This window comes from Microtus oregoni, unplaced genomic scaffold, assembly GCF_018167655.1.
Source record: "Microtus oregoni isolate MIOR12 unplaced genomic scaffold, Mior012 000011F_ref0000422, whole genome shotgun sequence".
Classification (NCBI taxonomy): Eukaryota; Metazoa; Chordata; class Mammalia; order Rodentia; family Cricetidae; genus Microtus; species Microtus oregoni.
The window spans coordinates 49,429,934-49,449,817 of record NW_024543070.1 but is presented as its reverse complement, the minus strand read 5'-3'; the positions used below and the strand labels follow the sequence as shown (position 1 = coordinate 49,449,817).

General features: G+C 44.7%; 1 protein-coding gene across 1 annotated transcript in view; it reads right to left on the bottom strand.

The window, feature by feature from the left end:
* LOC121453413 (short transient receptor potential channel 7-like) overlaps positions 1-14,479 on the bottom strand; it is a 121,721-nt gene extending 107,242 nt beyond the window's left edge. Inside the window, exons 1-2 of the mRNA XM_041660164.1 lie at positions 14,404-14,479; positions 6,161-6,938 (exon numbers count right to left, since the gene is read on the bottom strand). Of these exons, the coding sequence (XP_041516098.1) occupies positions 6,161-6,938; positions 14,404-14,405 (780 nt within the window). The 5' untranslated portion in view covers positions 14,406-14,479. The remainder of the gene's footprint in view (positions 1-6,160; positions 6,939-14,403) is intronic.
* Between the last annotated feature and the right edge of the window lie 5,405 nt (positions 14,480-19,884).

Below are 19,884 nucleotides of genomic sequence, written 5' to 3'. Positions count from 1 at the left end.
CTTCTCAGAGAAAAATCCTTGTGTATCAATTTGATTTAATTTGTGCTGCTTCTCACTGGCTAATTTCCTTGAAGAACCATCACCATTTTCTTTAGATCTCTAATATTTTAGACTGACAGTTGCACTTCTGAGGAAAATGATTTGTGTGTGTGTGTGAGGGGGTGGGGTGGAGAGGTAGACAGACACACAGACACACAGAGAGATGATAAATATTTTCCATGGAGATATTTTTAAAAAAATAATCTGTGTGTTTGGTGTGCCTGCCCACTTCAGCCTCCCTCCTCTTCGCTGTCTTTTTCCAGCCCACGTAATTTCTTTCCACAGTAATATTTTAGCAGCTCTCTTATCCAGTTTCCGCGCTCTGAACTTTTCCAATTGAAAGTACTCCCCTGGCTCATTTCCAATCACGACACTCACGTGTGTAGCCTAGGTTTTTTTCTCGTTCTGCAAAGATCTGCTAAGGGGGTGGGAAGCTTAGCTAAAATTGAGGAGACCCTGTAAGAAGAGGAGGTGCTGAGACGTGAGCTGTGTTCACTGGAAGGGAATCTGTGGTGTCGAGGCAGTAGGAAACCAGAGGGAACTTGGGTCAGCAGACGCGCAGTGCCAGGCTCTCTCAGGACGGCCTTCTCTTCGTACAGTACTGACCTCATTGAACCCTCGTCCACACTGAGAGCTCACTAGGGGTAAACATCCCCAACTTCTTCACTTGTTCTTGAGCAAAGCATGGGTGTGAGGATTCGCTGGGCAGTAAGTGGGATGAGGTGCCTGAGGTTCTTGCAGACTGGTGATCATGAGGTGGACATCCCAAGAGTAAAAGGAACAGCTTAGGAAGGGAAGTCAGCATCCACCAGACCAGTTACAAGAGTCCAGTCCTTCCCACCCTCCATTTTCAGACAAGAAAATGAACTTTCAGATGGTGCTGGAAATCCCGTGGTTAATGGGAGATAGAACATGGGTCAGTCTGACCTCAGGACCCAGTTCTTGGCTCTTACTCTGCACTGAAAAAATAAAGCTTGGTTATCTGAGTGCTTGCGGGAGCCTGCACCCTTCCCACGCTTTCCTGAGTGTAGTGGCCTCCTTTGTCCTGCTCAGATACCTGCCACCCAACCTACACATTCTACCCTGATGCTCCCGACAGCACAAACCCACAAGAGCAGGACCTTCTAACTTTATGTACTGTCTGTGACCCAGTGAGTGAACGGGCATACTGAGCAGCCAATTTCCTGTGACGTCAATCATTAGCCCACACTCTGGGGCACTGCTCCTCCAGACACTCAGATGGTAAATTGGACGGAGCCTGGTCAAAGGCAGTCAGTCATCTTTTTCCTATTTCCCACACGAAGCCACTCCCCAGATCTTGCTCTCAAATCCAGGGGCCTATGAGTACTGCCCCGGAGAAGACTAAGCGCATTCAGACAGCACCTTCCCCTTAAGTGCTGGGACCACACTTGCACCATGTGGGTCCACATCTGCCTGCCATCAGTGAGGGCAGGCTCAGCGCACAGATGGACAGGCGCCTGAGAGCTCTCTTTCCTTCGCTCAGCTTGTGTGTCCTTAAATGTTCTCACACAGAGCTGGTGTGGCACCTCTATCCCCAGGGGTCCCAGGGATGACAGTAAAGAGACTTCTTTGAGGACTTTGCTGCCAGAATCTCCTCCACACTTACCCCACCCACAAAAAAAAAACCCTTCCTTTTAACACCTGCAGCCTTCACAGCTTAAAAAAAAATATTTTCCCAGTGGCAAACGAAACCATTTTCAAGCTGTTCCCTGCATATTAAGCAGACATCTGTTTATACTACCAGCCAGCTTCAAGGAACTGTGTTTTCCTAGGGAGTTGGTTTATACAATTTAAAAACCCAAAGCATGTGAGAGGTCGATTCCAACTCTGGAGGCTTGCTCAGCTTCTTTCACTGCTTGCCTCTGGCCCAGGCTGGCCCTTTACTCTGCTTCCTGGCTCCTAGGCTCTAGTTGGCCACGGTTCAAATGTCCTCTGAGCTCTCAGCATCAGGAGACAGAACTGTGCTCCCTCCTCTTCCTTATCCCTCTGAGATGCTCTCCAGCAGATTGCAGACTATCATCTTTACCTTGTATGGGGGCTTGCCTGACTCCCAGCAGGTGGTAAATCGGTCTGATTTATCATTATTTGCATATTTAGTTTGCGGTATTTTAGGCCCAGAGGTTTTTTAAAATGGATCTTTAAATGACAGCACCAACATTGATACATAATTCATCGTCTGTTTTTCATAATATGTGTGGTTAAGAATCCATTGATACACAGAAAGGTCATTAGCACTCTCTCAAAACTGGCTACAGTTTGATCTTCCTGCCCTCTCTACTCTTCCCCCGCTGAGCTCTAGGCAGAAGCACAGGGTGCCTCCGAGCTGGCACTGTACCAACAGGAAAGCCTCCTCGGTGGCACCTTCAACCATCTTCAGGACCGCCAATCACTAATGACAAACACCTTGACAGGCTTCTTCCTTCCCTGACTTAGGAACACAGACGCTCCTGCTCCTAAATGGTAGCAGAATGTGCAGGAGCAAGAGGGTCCTGGCATCACACATGGCCTCCTCTCTTTCTGAAGCTCTGACATCACTTGGTAGTAGTCCTTCCTCACTGCTCTCACTCAATCAGGCAACACCACCTCCAAGAGCCACTTTAAGGAGAGCCTGGAACACACCACACACACACACACACACACACACACACACACACACACACACTCCCACACACACGCGCGCCCCTTTGCCTTCCACCCCCCCCCCCCCACACACACACAGTATAGCATAGAGTCAGTCCCTGGTTATTTAGTGTATGGGCTTCGTTCCTCCACTGTGTTAGCTGGTTAGTTTTTATCAACTGCACACTTGATTAATGATAGATGTGGGAGGGTCCAGCCCACTGTGCTGGCATCATTCATCCTGGACTGTATCAGAAAGGTAGCTGAGAGAGCCAGGGAGAGTAAACCAGAAGCCAGACTCTCCTATGGTCTTTGCTTTGTGACTGACCTGGCTCCTGCCTGCATTTCCCGCCCTGGCTTTCCCTGGTGATGGACTGTGACCAGTGAGCTGACACAGCTCTGTTCTCCCCAAGTGACTTTTTGTCATAGTATTTATTACAGCAACAGAGAGTAAACTAGAACCCCCACCAAGCTGGGAGCCTTGTTAGAACGATCCAGATTTACAATGCATATCAAGTGCTTCCATTAAATAGACGCCCGTGTCAGAGAAGGCTAAAGCACATCCCAAGTAATCTCACATCTCAGTAGCCAGAATGATGCCCCTTTGGGGAGTTTTCCTTCTCTTCATCAAGAATTTCCAGAAGGCCTAGTAATTCACTAGGTCCCATTCAAGGCACTAGGAAGGCTCTAGTGACACCTTCCTAGAGCCAAGACAATTAGACTGAAGACAGTCCTCGAGTGGCTGTATAGTCTCCTCGCCAAAATAACAGCTTGCTGCATCTCACTTCAACTACATTTGCCCAAGACCCTGGTATAGGTTACACTTCTTATTAATGACTTTGCTTGATTCTGTTAATAAATCATGACGACTCCAGAAACAACAGCCAAGGCGACTGAATTCAGGCTTATTGTGTATAATGTTTCCTACCCAGGGGAGGCCACTCTAGACTGTTTTAAAGGACATGAAAGGTGACATATGACACATTTCCAGTGATCCTGATGGCTCTATGTAATTGATGCTATCTGGTCGTATTCATGATGTGGCTACCTGAACAACAACAAGTAGTCCCTTGAGAACAGAACAGACTCGTGAGTGCTTGACAGAATGCACCCACGGGTTCTTTTTCCTCTCGCTGCAATCTGACTTCCTGCGAAGCTGCTCTCTGAGATTTATAGTCCTAGGAATGGACATGCAGAGACGGGTGAATGAGCATAAGTTCTAAACATCAGTCAGGTTAATTTATAATGGGCCATTTATCCACAGTCTGAAATAAGTTACTTCACGTGCGCTAACTAGCAAGGCATTAATAGCCAGTGAGTGTCCTTCAGCTACCTCTTTACTCAGGGTGAACCACTGCATTCTAGAAAATGCTTCTCACCGTGTTCATAGCCTGCTTAATGGGCCACAATTTTCATTATTTACTTTTGAAATCAAATGTCATATTTGCTTTCAAAAGATGCATTCACAGACCTTCCTGATTTAGACATTATGTATATTGGAGTATGTCAGACTTCTGATTTCACTAATAGAAACAAATGCCTCAGCTGTGTTTCCAAATGTTAGTCTAGCGATGCGCACTCTCAGGTGTGAGGTAAGTAGAGAGACACGCGATTACCCAGATAATCTGATCCAATAACGTTCTTTGCCTGCTCTCCCACCTTTGGCCAGGATTAATAGCTGGGTTAATTGGCTTAGGCATTCCTTCTACACAGTGCGTGCAGGGTCCACTTGAGCACTGGGCAGCAAGCAAAGCCCATTTGCTGGGCTGTCCTTGGCCTCAGGAGACCGAGGTTACTGGACAGACAAGGAAAGAGGCAACAGCTGTTTCTTGGGAGCTTCTCTGGGTTGCCATGCACTCTGTCCAAATGAGGCCAAGAGCAGTACAGGGATCTTGGGAGGAGCTCCGGTTCAGTGCACAGGGCCGAGCAGATGGAATAAAGTAGGCACAATCACCCATCTAGGGAGCTGTGCTGTAGTCACAGGGAACTTCTTCTCTGTCCCTTCCCTTCTTTGGGCTGTTGTGACTCTCACCTCCACCTGTCTCATCTGGGCCCAATTCTCCTGTCAGTCTTCCCCTGAGTCCTGCCTGAGCGGCTTGGCAAAGGCTCCCTCGCCAGAGGCAGGACTAAGCATTGACTACTTAGTTGTGCCCCACACAGGGACACCTCTTATGTTGACATCTGGTTTGGACAATGAATTTTATTCACTTGATGGTGACATCTTTTCCCGGCTGGATTGCCAACTCTGTGCGTGGTGCCTCCTTGTATGTCCACGGCACACAGCACCCAGAACAGCCTTCTCTTAGCAGGCGACAGGGCGAGATAGACTGAGTCTAGCTGTGGCTGCTGCTCTCCTACTCACACCCCGCCATCATGCCCACAAAGCAGATGAAACCATGGAGCTGAGAACGTGAATGAGGCTCAGGTACTTGTCAGCTGCAGGCTTGAGTCGGCTTCGGGGTCTGGCTGCTTCCTAAACTGTGTGTTTTCAGTCCTGTGCTCGTATGCAAATAGGGGCGTTGTACCCTTGACACATGGCGGTTGAGCTCAAATAAGATGTCACAGGTAAGCCAGGTAATTGCCATGTAGCAGCAAGTGCCTAATAAGTGTCTGCTCTTCTTAGTAAGCATTCTGTCAAAAGGGACTCTTAAGCCTGGGTAGGACCTTCTCTTTTAGAGACAGCAAAACTGAAACTTCAGTCATAGCCTTTGGGGCAGATCTTCAACTTTGGAGCTGACCTAGTGGGCAGAGATATTGGCCAGGTGGCTGAATTCTGGGACAATCCTGGACCTTATTCACTGGAATGACAAATTCAACCCTTCTTTAAGAAGAGTTTGATCTCATGCCTCTGCTGCAGCCAGTTGAGAGAAGGGCACCCCATATTTGTAAACACAGGCCTGTGGAGGCTGAGGCAGTAGAACTAGGAGGCTAGTTTGGTATATGTAGCAAGATTCTATCTCAAAATTCTTTGAAAAGCTGATGTTCTTTTCCTGGTCATTCTGAAGTCAACTGTATAACTCATAGTCCAGGACAATTCCAGAAATGTGCGTGTGAGGGTTGTACTACCCAGTGACACAGGAGTGCTAAATCTCAGTCCCAGCCCCGTTAATAACTCCAGATCCTCGTGTGTTTGGACCTTCTGGGCTTCTGTGGCCAAAGCTGCCTCATTGGTATTCTCTCTCTCTCTCTCTTCTCTCTCTCCCTTCCTCACTCTGTCTCTTTCCCTCTCCCTCTCCCTCCATCACCACCCCCTGCCTCTCTACTAGCCTTATGTAGTTGAAAACATCTCAGGCTGAGCTGCTTTTCCTTAGGCCTACACCCGCCACAGACGACTAGATCCACCTACCCCTATTGTGAACCCCAAAGACAAGAACCCAAGATCTTTAACCCTGTTTTAGATAGATGCACAACCCATTTTGTTTTGGGGTACACGTGACTCTGGGCCACCTGCCTGCAGGATGGCCAGTGAGTGGAGGGTTACCTTGAATTCAGTTTCAATGTTGGCAAGTCTGGCTAACTCGTTGCTCAGCTCCAGTGCAGTGAGGACAGGGTCTTCACTAGACAGGGACAGGTAGGCGGCGCTGGCCAGTCCTTTGTAGGCATTCATGCGCGAGCGGGAGTGGCTGAAGGAGTCCTTGCGCTGCTTCTCCATACACTCATTGCATTTGCAGAAGTAGTCGTGGGGCCGCTCAATGCGCGCCCCCTTGAGCAGCAGGATGTGCACAATCTCATACTCCTGGCAGTGCGCCGCCAGGATGATGGGCGTGATATCGTGGGAAAAGCGCGTGCCATCCTCGTCATAGGCGTAGAAGTCATCGTCCCGCAGCTCCTGCTCCAGTGGGCTGAGTGTCAGGCGCTGACCCTGCGCGAAGGCTGGATGGTTGAGGATGGCTTCCACAATGCGCACGTAGCCCTTGCTGATGGCCAGCAGCAGCGCATCGCCCACACGTGCCAAGTTCTCCTTCTTCAGCAGCAGTTCCGTGACCTCCAGGTGCTCGTTACCCACAGCTAGCTGCAGTGCGTTCTGCCCCATATAGTCTACACAGTTAAAATTGAGGGTCTTGGACTCCTCCAGCATTTTCCTGACCACTGGTATGTTGCCATATTCTGCCGAGTCCAGGAAGCGCTCCTCCTCGGGCGTCAAGCTGGTGCCCTTCTCGTTGAACATGTAGGCGGGACCCCGGATGGCCTGGCGGCGCCCCTTCTCCCTCAAGGTGGTGTGCCTGCGCTGCATGTTTTTGAAGGTGCTGCTCCCCAACCTGAAGGACAAGGGCAAAGAGGCTTGGTTACTTTTCTTGGGGGCTGGGGACTATCCAGAAGGATAAACAAAAACTGAGTTAAGAGTATTGCATTGTAATTCTGCTAGACACTGTCTTTACCGCTGACATCAAGACTAGCTGAACCACCTGAAGTACTGCTCTTGTTTTGTTGTTGTTGTTGTTTTCAACTGGAGGATTACTGACTGTTCCTTCCTGACATTAGAGGGGTGGAGCGAGGTAGAAAAGCAAACTGAGAAGCCCTGTGACAGGAAGTGCACTGTGTGTGTGGGGAATTGGGCAAGGAAAATTTTATTTCCGTCTGTGTAAAGCAGAGCCGGTGCATTCTTGTTTTCTTACCTGTACAATGTGGACAGTGTTTTGTGTGCCGCGATGTGGGTGCAATCTGGACACAGAGCCTAGAGAATTCTCCCTCTTAATTTCGTCTGCCTCTTCCTGTCTCTTGTTATGCCCGGGTTCAATGGGTGGGACATGGACCTGGCCTCATGGCTAACTCTGCCTTTAGTTCCCATGTCTCAGCCTCTGCTGAGTTCTGACACTAACCTGCAGCTGCACTAGGCTGCAAGCCTGGCCACACAGGACTGTCCCTACGTTTGGTTCCATTCTCTATGTGGGCCATGTCTCTCTGTGGTTCCACCTCTATGTGGGCCATGTCCACTGATCCTCAGGTAAACCAGCTATCTACTCAAGGGAAAGGTGTGTCCGGGAACAGGACTGGGGATCTTGCCTCTTCTGAAGGCCAGGGATCAGCCTCTTTGGGAAGTCGCCACATCTCCTTCAGACTAGATTCAGTTCAAGCTGCCTTCACTCTTCTCAGCAGAAGAAGCGGCTCAGCTTCCATATTGTGCTGGCTTCCAGGCTTGTTGCCCTTCCCTTGTGGCACAGAGTAACAGCTCATGCTGATCTGTGAATAGCAGCAGTTAGCATGTACTGAGAAGCTTTCATGTCGTAGGTGTGGTGCTAAGAGCTTTACGTAGTCAGGTTGTGGAGTTCCTCCATCAAACCAGCAGAAAAGGGGTTTTTATCCTCAGCTGTGCTGATGGAAGAGGACTTGGAATCCACACAGTGCTGGCAGTCTGGAGGCTTCTTGGCTTTGCCAAATCACCTAAGAGTTTGCCAAGGGTTTTTGATTTTTCTTTACTTTTATCAATTTGTTTCTCTCTCTCTCTCTCTCTCTCTCTCTCTCTCTCTCTCTCTGTGTGTGTGTGTGTGTGTGTGTGTGTGTGAGAGAGAGAGAGAGAGAGAGAGAGAGAGAGAGAGAGAGAGAGAGAAACTGAGCGAGCACTTTGGAGGTCAGAGGGGACTTGCAAGAGTTGGCTTTTCTCCTCCTACCATGGGAGTCCCAGGCATCAAACTCTCAAGTTGTGAGGCTTGATGATAAAGGCTGAGCCACCTCACTGAGCCATGACAAAAATTTAAGATGACAAACTAGAAAGATGCAGCCACAATGTAACCTGAGTTCACACCAGGCCTTTCTAGCCAGCCTCAGGACCTTGAACGGGTACCCAGTTTCGAGGCTCCAGATTATGTAAAATAGAGGTGGTAGAGCACATACACCCCCAGGCCAGCACTGACCCCCAGTTATTCCTGCCTGAGTTCCCCTTTTCCTGTCTGTTCTCACTCGTTGCTATCTAGATGATCCAGGATGGCATAGCTTTAACCTGGAGAGTGTCTGTTTCAGAGCGAGGACCCCAGCGTTCGCCATGGTCCCGAGAACCATTTCTCTGTTCCCGACTGTGTCTGCAGCATGCAGAATGCTTGGTTCTTCACTCAAACCGTAGGAAGAAATAAGCTTTTAAATCAAACTTGGTGTTTTATGACTGTGCAGACTTTGGAATTTTGAGTTCTGTTATTTTCCTACTCATTTAACCTGTGACTTGCTCCAGGTCCTTGGGGGGCGACCTCTGCTGTAGAGCACTGGAGGGTCAGAGCTTGGTAATCTAAATCCTGTGTGGAGCTTGGTCACACTCCCCTTGGGAAAGTCATCGCATGGCCAGGTGGGGCAGCTCCTTCATCTGCAAAAACTGAAGGAGGCAGTCATGGGAAACCCCTCCAAGACAGCTTCAGGCAACAAACCCTGATGGTGAGCTCTGCTGAGTCAGGAAGGGAATCCAAACTGCCCTGTTCTAGGGTGTACTTTGGTAAAAGACTGCAGGGAGAAGAGTGTTAGGGTTCCAATTTACACGTTCCTTCTGAGCCCTGTCCTCCCAAAGTGCCACCATTTCACAGGGGCAGCTGCTTCCTCATGCAACAGCAGATCCCAGGTGGGGATCCCCATCAATCATTCCACAAGAGAGGGAGGCAGATCCCAGGAGGGGATCCCTAGCAATTGTTTTACAAGAGAGGGAGGCAGATCCCAGGAGGGGATCCCTAGCAATTGTTCTACAAGAGAGGGAGGCAGATCCCAGGAGGGGATCCCCAGCAGTCATTCTACAGGAGAGGGAGGCAGATCCCAGGTTCCACAAGAGAGGGAGGCTCAGATAGTGGGCAGGTTTACTATTATAGGCACTTGAGGAGGGGAGAAATGTCACCTTGTTTGTCTTCCAGACCCTCACCCAGGGTTTGGATGAGCTAATTTTCAAAGCCTGTCGTCTGGGCACAGAAACACCCAGAAACTGTGGAAGCTGAAACCCCAGAAGAGTAATCTTCCTCATAGAATTACTCAGCCTGTTCTAAGATGCATTTCTGTCCTGCTTGGGAGCATCTGTCTGGACTTAGTCATCACAGCTTCACCCTGGGAAGAGCATGTGAGCTGTGTGTTAGGGATGGAGTAGCCCCTGTCTTCAAGGGAGAAAGCAGGGCAGCTTGATTCGCTCTCCCCGTCCCATCAGAGGTATGTCCAAAAGGGATAGGAGTCCAGACTACAAGGTCAAGGGTACCAAGCTATTACATAGCAAGAAGCCTTGGGGAGCAAATTCAAAGGAAATAGAATAACCACTGAACCAAGTTAGAGCAGAGAGCACTTTGCAGGAACACAGAAATACCCAATCTAAATTCAAACTCTATGAATGTTGTAGACATCGAAGCCTACAAACTTAAAGAAAACTCACCTATTGTTTATTAATTTTTCTCATTACTAAAGCAAAACAAAAGAAAATATCAGAATATTAATGTGCTCATCTCTTAAGTGAACAAACTGTAATAGGTGAAATGAAAGGTTTCCATCTTAGGGAATGAGGATTGGTGTCCTATGGTGTGCCTGTAATGATTACACTGTGTGTGTGGGGGGGGGGGGGCATGCACAAGTGCACATGTGTGTGAATGTATGGCTGGGATTTGTCAGAGGGAGACTGTCCTTGGTAGCCTTGCATTTTCCTGAATGACCTTGAAAGCTGATTTAAGGTGATAAACAACTCTGTCTTTCACAGCCTTTGAAGTCTCAGCTTTGAGATGCATTTGGATGTTCAAATAATGATCAGTTCTCCTCGTTTTCTAGTTGAATTTGGGATTTAAAAATGAGATCTTATAAGGCTTCTGATCATGCATGGCTAATAGCATGTAACATGGGATATGCCACTCAGTTTGATAGATTCTGACAGGAGGGCCTCACAGCAGACCTGGAAAGACTAAATACTGGTGAGCCCCTACACCTCACTGTGGTATTCTGAGCTCCCCCAGTCCTAGCATCCTGTTAATGATGGCTTTTTTAGACGCTTGTACACTTATGGATATATTTAACTACCGTTTCTTTGCCATTTACTCTTGATATGACAGCATTCATACTTTGGGACATGTTTATCCCACGGGTCGGGGGCAGAATCCACAAAAGACATCCTATTACAGACTCACTCAGCCCACCACAGCCGGCGCTCAGGGTCAAGCTTGAGAACTCATGTGTCATCCTCCTGGACCCCCATCCCAGTTGCAGGGCCAATGAGGGAGGGATTGTCTCTTGGTGCAAATGGCATTTGGTTGTCCTTAATACTCTCCTTAAAAACAAACTTTAAACCCAGATGCCTTTTATCCACACTCAATGCTGTTGAGATGAGTGATCAAACTCACTGAGCATCTCTGTTAAGATGCTGTGGCTTTAATTTTCCAGAGTGCGCACACTGACACTGGTGTCATCAAGAAGAACTCCAGTGGAGACAAACCATCTGGGGGGTGCTCAGTAAACTCCCTTGAATGCTATTTTTATCGAGCTGCTCTCACCAACACATCAGTCAGTCTGAAGGAAGCCAGATGTGAGTAAGCCATGAAGGTAGCAATCTTGCCCCAAGTCCAGCTGCACACGTGTATAGATTTGGAGTTAAGGTTGAGCTTGATTACTAATGAGGAAATGGCCACTTAAGAAGGCCTTTTGAGAGATGTGTTGTCTTTTTTCTCTCTTTCTAACATTGCTACATGCATCAAAGGCCTCTGTGCCGATCATCCAAGCCTGAAATCAATTCAGTCAGTAACATTCTCCAGCTGGATGCAAAACCAAACAAAAGCCAGAACTGAGATCAGGTGCCGTGGAAACCCAGCCTGGTTCTGCGCTTCCTCTTCTAATGAATAAGTCTGAGTTCTCGTCCACAGTGAGGAGAGAGTCAATACTCTGGAGTCTTCTCCGAAACCTTAGTGCTGTTTTTCAGTATTCACTGAAGATTAAGTGACATTTGTACCAAGTGTCCTAGACAGTTTAGAGACAGTGATGATCAAAACCTTACATGCAGGCACACTCAGTTTCTTTTGGCTCAGATTGTATTCTATGCTGATACAATCAGCTATTGTTTCAAATGACTGTGAACGATCCAGTTGGTAAACACACATACATTTACCATGTGCCAACCACCATATTGAGTGCTTTATATAAATTACTAATGTAAATTATCATATGATAAGCTTAGCTATCTTCCTAAATGACTATTCAATCCTTACAATTAATATATATACTTACCAACATTAACCACGGTAGCCTTCAGGCCGAGCACTTCACAAGCATCAACAATTTAACTGTTAAGACAGTATGGCATTATGTAGGTGCTATTCCATCCACTCTGAGCAGACAAGGAAGTGAAGCTTCAGTACATTAGCCGTGTTTCCCCAGATACCCCAAGTGTGGACGGGGCACCCTCTGTCGGGTGTGTGCTCGGTTGGCCTCTTAGCTCCTGCATTCGTCTGGGATGCTGTGGTCACACATCTGCCTCATGTGTTTTCTATGTTTATTTAGCCTGAAAACATTCCTGTCAAGGCACAGGAACCTGGTTAGCAAGGGGATTGCTTGCTTATAGTGCATATGGACCTGGCATCCAGTGTCCCTGAGTTTAAGACATGATACATGGTCAAATAGGTCAGTTCTCAAATGCTTGATGCGGATTGGTCTTTAATTTGATTTTTAATGATAAAGTTCCGGTATTGACCAGTGTTGACTTTCTTGAATACAGGAACCAGATAGTCTTAGAGGTATTATTTCTTGTTTCTCATTGAGAATTCCAAACATAAGGTACCAGCTCCGAGGGACCAGCTCTGCCATGAGTGAGTGACGCTAATGTTAGGCAGAGGAAGCAGCTAGCATCAGAGGGTCTGTCTGTCAAGTTCTGAATGTCTAGAGCAGAAAACCAAAACATTTCCATTTTGTCATCACACTCCTGAATTTTTTGTGGATTTCCAATGATTTCTGAGTTGTACCTTCCCCATATGTTGAAGCCGGGGTGAAAAACTGCATATAAATTCCTTTGTTCAGTACGTGCTCGTGTGTCCCTGAGTATCATTACATTTATTGCATTAGTTGTGGAGCTAAGGCATTTGGGTTTGGGCCCAAGTTGGTGGGAGTAAAGTTTGCATCCCCAGTAGAAGAAAGCAGATACCTGGTTAGTTACTTCACTGTGTATGTGAGTTCATCTACTTCGCAGCCAGGCCCTGCAAGGGACCAGCAGACCACCCTTGCTATCCATGCTGTTTATAGCAAGGGCTGCCCTCCAGCAGTTCTGCGAAGATGGGTGGGTTTCCATTTGATCTTGGGTTGGAAAATATCATCTAGTATTCCTAAATGTCAAATGCTTCTACTAGTAATTCATTTTCTCAAAAATAGCATCATTTAGGAAAAAGTTATTCCTAGTGTCTACAAACTGTGCTATGGATTACCAGCCAGTTAACTAGTACTTTGACTTTTGTCTTTGTTTTTTTTTTAAATCCTCATTTGCCTATTTATACTGCAGAGGACACGAAACTAGGTGTCTATCTCTCATATTTTACACAGTTCCAGATAGAGATGAAATAACCAGCTCAAATAATGATGTTAAAACTAGTCTTGGAATAAAATAAATGTGCACAGTGCTATGAAGTTCCTCTACCTCTGTGACAAGAGTCTGGAATGAACTAGAAGAGAAACCCATGGCTTGCTGAGTGTTTGCTGGAGGAGGGGGGGATAATTGCTTGTCAGAAGCAACAGTTCCTGGTAGTTCTCGTTGAAGATACCACATGCATGCCACAATTAGCCACAGGGAGGCACCACATAGTTCTGATTTTTTTCTGGGTTAATTACTGCCTAAAGGATTTGGCTAGTCTACATACCTTTAAGCTAAAGAACAAATGTTTGAGGAAATCAATATGAAATTTCACTGTGATTTAGAAGCTTGGGAAGTTACTGTATAGTTGATTTTAGGGAATGGATTTGTATGATATCCATAATGGAAATTCTGGATTTTATGTGAATTCATTCATAAATTTGATGTGTGCCCAATGCTTTAGAAAAAGGACCCACCAGCAGGTGGCATTCCGAGGCAAAAATTTACTGACTGCTACCAGACAGGGTCAGTCATTATTGCCTTTTTCAGATCTACCCTGAATCCATTAAATGACAATTAATGGCACAGTGTCTTGGTTATAACTACTCAGCCTTACATAAGTGAATTTACAGCTTATACTCCAATGAGGGACTCTGTGATCTCTGGTGTTAAAGCTTATGCCCAAAGTCCTGCCCAGATTTACATCTCTTTTTATTAAAAGCATATTTGTTATCTTGAAATGAATGCCTAAAGGAAATATATCTCCAGGACCTTATTTGTAACAAGAAAAAAGATTAAAAAAAGAAGGAAAACAGAAAAAATAACCTTTTAATCATCACCTGTAGTTCTTTAATGATAATAATCTCTTATAATGTAGCTACGGTTCTCCTCCCAACTCCATATTTATATTAAATCAAACCAGAGACCCTCTCAGTAGTGCAGAAGCCCAGACAACACACACGCTCTCTTCTAGGAAGAAAACGGTACTATCCCAGCATGAAAGGGCCAGGATACCAGGCTGGGTTCCCTATTTCTAAATAGCTTGTAAACTTAGACCTCTGATAAAGGGGAGAAATATTCTACCAACTCAGTAGCTAAGATTTCAGCTCCAGACTTAGATCCCCAAATCTAAACAATGCCTGCGAAAGGGCTAATAAACAAAGTTCAATTCCATATTTCAGGGAGAAAGCAGTCTCTACTGAGAAAATCAGTATAAACCAACCACCATAGCCACTTACATTGAGAGTAGAACACGCAGGTTTGTCCCTGCTCTAGATGACCCGAATCCTGCGCTGAGTCCCGGGGATCTGGCTCCCCATGGGTGGCCGAGGTGCCGCTCTCCGTGGTGCTGAAGTCGAGAGCTGCTCCAGAGAGCGGAGTTGCGATGGTGTGGAAGTGCACTCTGCCTTCCTTTGTGCGGTAATGGTGAAAACTCGCCGTTTGTGGCCGGTTTGCCTTCCTGTCCTTTTCCTAGTCTGGGGGAAATTTCCCGGAGAATGTGAAGGAGAAGCATCCGTGTGTGAGACTGGCATACAGCGTGATGATGGGCTGGTATAGTCCCCACCCTCTTCCAGACGTAGCTTTGAAAGGGAGAGAGTAACTGTTTCTGCCAGGGCCCTCAGGATTCCTTCTGCCCCTCCTCCTAGAGCAGTGCGTAACACACCACACACACACACACACACACACACACACAAACACACACACACACACACTCACATACAGAGCCTTCAGTTATGCAAAGCAAAATGAAGAGTCTTCATGAACTTAAACAAGTGAAAAATGGAGAAGGGGCTAATTTCCTACCTGTTGGTTTGTAGGTGTTTACACCAGTGGGGTGGGGATTAAGAAAAAACTAAAACCTTTTGTAACACTCCAAACCACACCTACTTTCTCTTTTGAGAGTGGTGCATTCTCTAACTTGACCCTTGTTATTTGATCTTTTAGTATTTCCTAGGACAATCTGACACTGGTAAAAAAGACACTTAATAATGATTAACTTTATATGTAACTTTCCATATTTTGAAAGAAAATTCCCGGTGTACAAATCCATTTCACTGATAGATCCCATTCTTTCCAACTGATATGTTATTAAATGGTCTGAGTCTTAAACACCAAGGTATCTTGATGACATCATGGGAAAGAAATATCCTTACCTGCGATGCCATGGCAGTTTCCAGGGTCGATTTTGGCTGTTGACTCAGAGTGCTTATTCTCTGAAACCAACTCAAAGATCAGTAGTAACTGTCACCTATAAAAATTGCCGGTATATGCAAATGCAGCACATTAAAACATTGGCTTCTAGTGGGTTTTGCACACTTCCATTCTAGTTTTATATGCAAATCAGATTGCACTGACTCATCGAAATGCTTCTAGAATTTTCTTTGGAGATGTGTGGAGAAAGACTCTAGGATGTTAATTTTCTTATTAACTGTGTGACCTTGACAATAATAAATAGTTAACTTCCCTGAATCTCAGCTCCTCCATATGCAAATTGTGGGTGATAGTGGGGTTAATGGTGCCCTTTATCAGTTGTTATGGTGATAATTAACTGAAACAACTTATGCAAAGCACCCAAGAGAGTTGGCATTTCCTTCAGTAGTAGATACATTTCAATATTTTCTTTCCCTTCTTTGTTCAAAAGAAGCTAGGGAATTCCTCTAGTTAAAACTTTCTTTCTTTTCTTTTTTTTTTTTTTTGCTGGTCTCGAACTCACAAAGATCCACCTGCCTCTGCCTCCCGAGTGCTGGGATTAAAGGCGTGCGCCACCACCGCCCGGCTAGTTAAAACTTTCTATGATTGGAGACAAATTCTATTCCATAAGCCTCCACACAAACCTTCCAATATTAATGATTGTGTTTTCTTAAATAATGTACTTTCTAAAAGAATTTTTTAAAAGTAAAATATCTTTCTTTAAAATATTTATGGCCCTAAAGAATATAGGATTTTAATTTTTCATTACACTCAAACAAGTAGGCTTAATCATTTGAATAAAATGATAATTTTATGAACTCTTTAATATTACTGCAGAAATATTTTGCACAGCCATAAAGTGAGGTGCTTCGGTGGGCTACATCCTCATCATCATGACTAGTGATCAATCAAAATAGAACAAAATTTTCTTAATTATAAAACACTTTCTCATGAATATTGAGTTAGGACTTTAATTGCTAGTGATAGAGATGCTCGTCTTTTAATAAATAGGCAATAGTATATTTTTATGAAATAGTATAGTTTTATGAGATAAACTTCCTTTTTTTCTATCCATAATAATTTAATTGAAAAATATATTAATATATACCAATGATGAATAAAGTTTATATATATATATATATATATTTGCACATATATCCATCTATGAAGGGAAACAGAGGAGGGGGAAGAGAGAAGAAAGGGGAGTGAATTAATTATTTTATAGAAATAATAGAAATCTTAATTAGCTGAAGAAAGATCAGCATCAGTTCAGATGAGAGTTAACATATTATGAAGGATGTGGTCTTCAGAGGCCTCGTTATCAGAGCTCCTTACTTACACTTAGAGAGGTATTTGCTCAATGGGCAGCTACTTACCGTCTGGAAAATGTCACACCCATATGAAAGTGCCATTTTTAATAAGCAGAACACTGGCATAATCAGGTATTTGCTATCCACATTTAAGATTGAGAATGCTCTCAGCTCTTGGACTGGAGGGTGTCTAAGGTTCCTCCGTAAAGGATCTTGACTTTGGCTTTCTGTCACGGTAGAGTGTAGAATACATGACTTCTCATCAACATATTGTGTTTGCATCATCCATTCCGAGTGCACGTTTCAGTCCTGTTACCTAGAAAATGAAAATGGCAGCAGTTGCTTGCTTATAGCTGCAGTGAGGGCACTCAGAGCTTAGAGCAGTGCCTGGCACAGACTTCAGCCTTTGCTATTACTCAGCATTGTTGAATAGCGATAATACTCAGCTGTTTGTGGTCCAAACAGCCCAATCAGCTTGTTAAAAGTAGAAAAAAAATACTGATTCCTGGTTCAGTAAATTGTGCTATTGCACCCAAGAACTTCACAGGTAGCTCACCAAAAACCTCCCTTGGAGGAAACACTTCCCTGTTCTCTTCTAGAAATTGAAGCCACAAGCATGAAAGTCTTCTAATAAGTAAGTTCTTTGAGATGTTCTTGTCTTACCTCTCAGAATATTTTCAAATAGCCTGTGCTGTTTGGTTGGGTCCTGGACTGATGTGTTCCTTCTGTATAGCAATACACAGAGCAAAAATGTGACAAAAATTTCATGTTCTAGACTGTTTGTTCTCAAGTCATGAAATATGTGTCTTTATTCACAAACAATTAGAAGGTAACTGGAAACAGTGTCTTCATAATAGGATGGTGTGTGTAACATTTTTTTTTGAACCTCCAACTCCAAAATTGTGACACAGAGACTTACTAATAACTGTGAAATCTCAGCCTTAGCTTAGGCTTGTTTCTATGCTCTTAGAATGTCAATGAACTTCTTCCTATTACTCTGTGTGCTGTCACATGGTTTGTGGCTTTTCTCCTCCTGCATGTCCTACTTCCTCTGTGTCTGGCTGGCAACTCTTCTTTATTTTTCCCCCAGAGCTCTCTTTGTCCGGAAGTTCTGCCTTAACTTTTGCCTAGCTATTGGCCATTTAGTTTTTTATTAAACCAATCACAGTGACATGCCTTTACACAGCATAATCAAATATCTTACGACAGGTGCTAAATTAGTTGTATGTATACTTATGGTTTATTAAAAATTGTGGCTTATCCAATTTGGTATGTGCATTGAAATTTCAAAGGTTGTACTAGAATTGTATAAGCTATATAATCAGCCCATAAATTGTTGAAGGTTTTTTATAAAAGAAAGTGAAACTAATATGAAATACTTTTAAAAAAATCAGTATATAAAACCATTGATTTTTACTGTGAAAATTTTATAAATAAATATAATGTGCTGACTGGTCTTATGTCATCTTGACATACAAACTAGAGTTGTCTGGAAAGAGGGAACCTCAAATGAAAAAAATACCCCATAAGATCTGGCTATAAGGCATTTTCTTAATGAAAATGATTGATAGAAGAAGACCCAGCCCATTCTGGTTGTTCCTGTTCCTGGGCTAGTGGTTCTGGGTTCTATAAGAAAGCCGGCTAAGCAAGTCATGGAGAACAAGCCAGTAAGCAGCACCCTTCCATGGCCCCTGCATATGTTCCTGCCTCCAGGTTCTTCCTCTCTTTTAGTTCCTGTTCTGACTTCCTTAAGTGATAAACAGTGATCTGTACTGTGTACACCAAATAAACCCTTTCCTCCCCAGCTTGCTTTTGACAGTGGACAATGTCATGCGCCATTGGGCAAACTATCACAGTTGGATTTCTCCTTCTGCCTATCCCCCTTTCCTCTCCCCTCTCTTTATAGACATTGATCTCTAAGGCATATTTCCACTGAAAAGTCTGACTCCTGGAGAATGTATTCTGCTTGAACTGCTACCAGGAATAAATTAAGAAACTAGACAGTGGGGTTTCAGACTGGTTCACTACCATCCAGTTGGTGATATGGATTCCACCACAAGTCCTAAATGAAACGTAGATGTCTCATGGAACAAGGCAATGGTCCAGTGCTTACATTTTCTCTTGTAGTGAATTAGGAGGTAGAAGAATATACAGTAGTGAGCTGTATCATGGGTCGAAATGTAGGAGAAATAATTGCTGACTGAATAGTACTAGATAGCTTTTGTTAAATACTACTGATATTTGATGGAAAGATAATGCTGAGGGTATATAACAGAATACTGATATCTGGGTATAAAAGGCAAAGGACCCTTGTAACATGTAAAGAAGTGTGTTTTCAGTCTGAGGAAAGTTAGTGTCTGAGTCACAAAATCTGTATTCAGAGCAATGGAATTTCACAGATGACTAGCTCAGCCAAGTCAGACTTGCCAAGGTGAGTATCCGGGACTGGTGGGATGAGGGTATGCGGATCATTGAATGACTCAAGCTTCACAGCCACCTCTGAACACTCTAAGACCTGAGGACATGACCTACCCTCTTTACTAAGTGGTCTCAGCAGACTGGGGATGTAGCTCAGTGGCATAGCACTTGTCTGACATCCTGAACGCATAGGTTTTGACCATTAGAATGGAAAGGAAAATGAGCTGGAACCCAGTGTCTATTGCACACTGGCAGATTTGGATGATATATAGGCCTCATTCATATGAAATAGCTTGTGCCCGATGGTCCCACACCACCATCCTTCTTCCCACCATGCCTGTATTTAAGGTTAAGTTGTACACAGTGTCCAAGTTGATATTAATATCCATAGATTCATAATGCAGTAGAGGAGGCTCTGAGTCAAAGACTGGAAAAATTAATTCCCCTAAGGAGCCACAAGAACTAGCTAGCATGTACCAGCAAGAACAAAGGAAACATGAAGAAGTGAAGTCTCGAGATGCTAAAGGAAAGATTGGCTATGTAAGAGTTGATTAACTTCAAATTTTTATCTTGAATCATAGTATTTAACTGTTTGGCAATGATATTAGGGGGTCCTGTGAATTGGCTATTAGAATGGCCCTGGAAACATGGAAAGCAGTGCTGCGATTGTACAAGGTTGTGATGGGAGAATTTCCACTGTAGAAGGTGGAGACTGAGAATACAAGTCTCTCAAGCATGGAGACCTGGAGTCTGCTGGTGTTGTGCATTCATGATGTAGAATTGTGACTTTCTAGTTTCAGT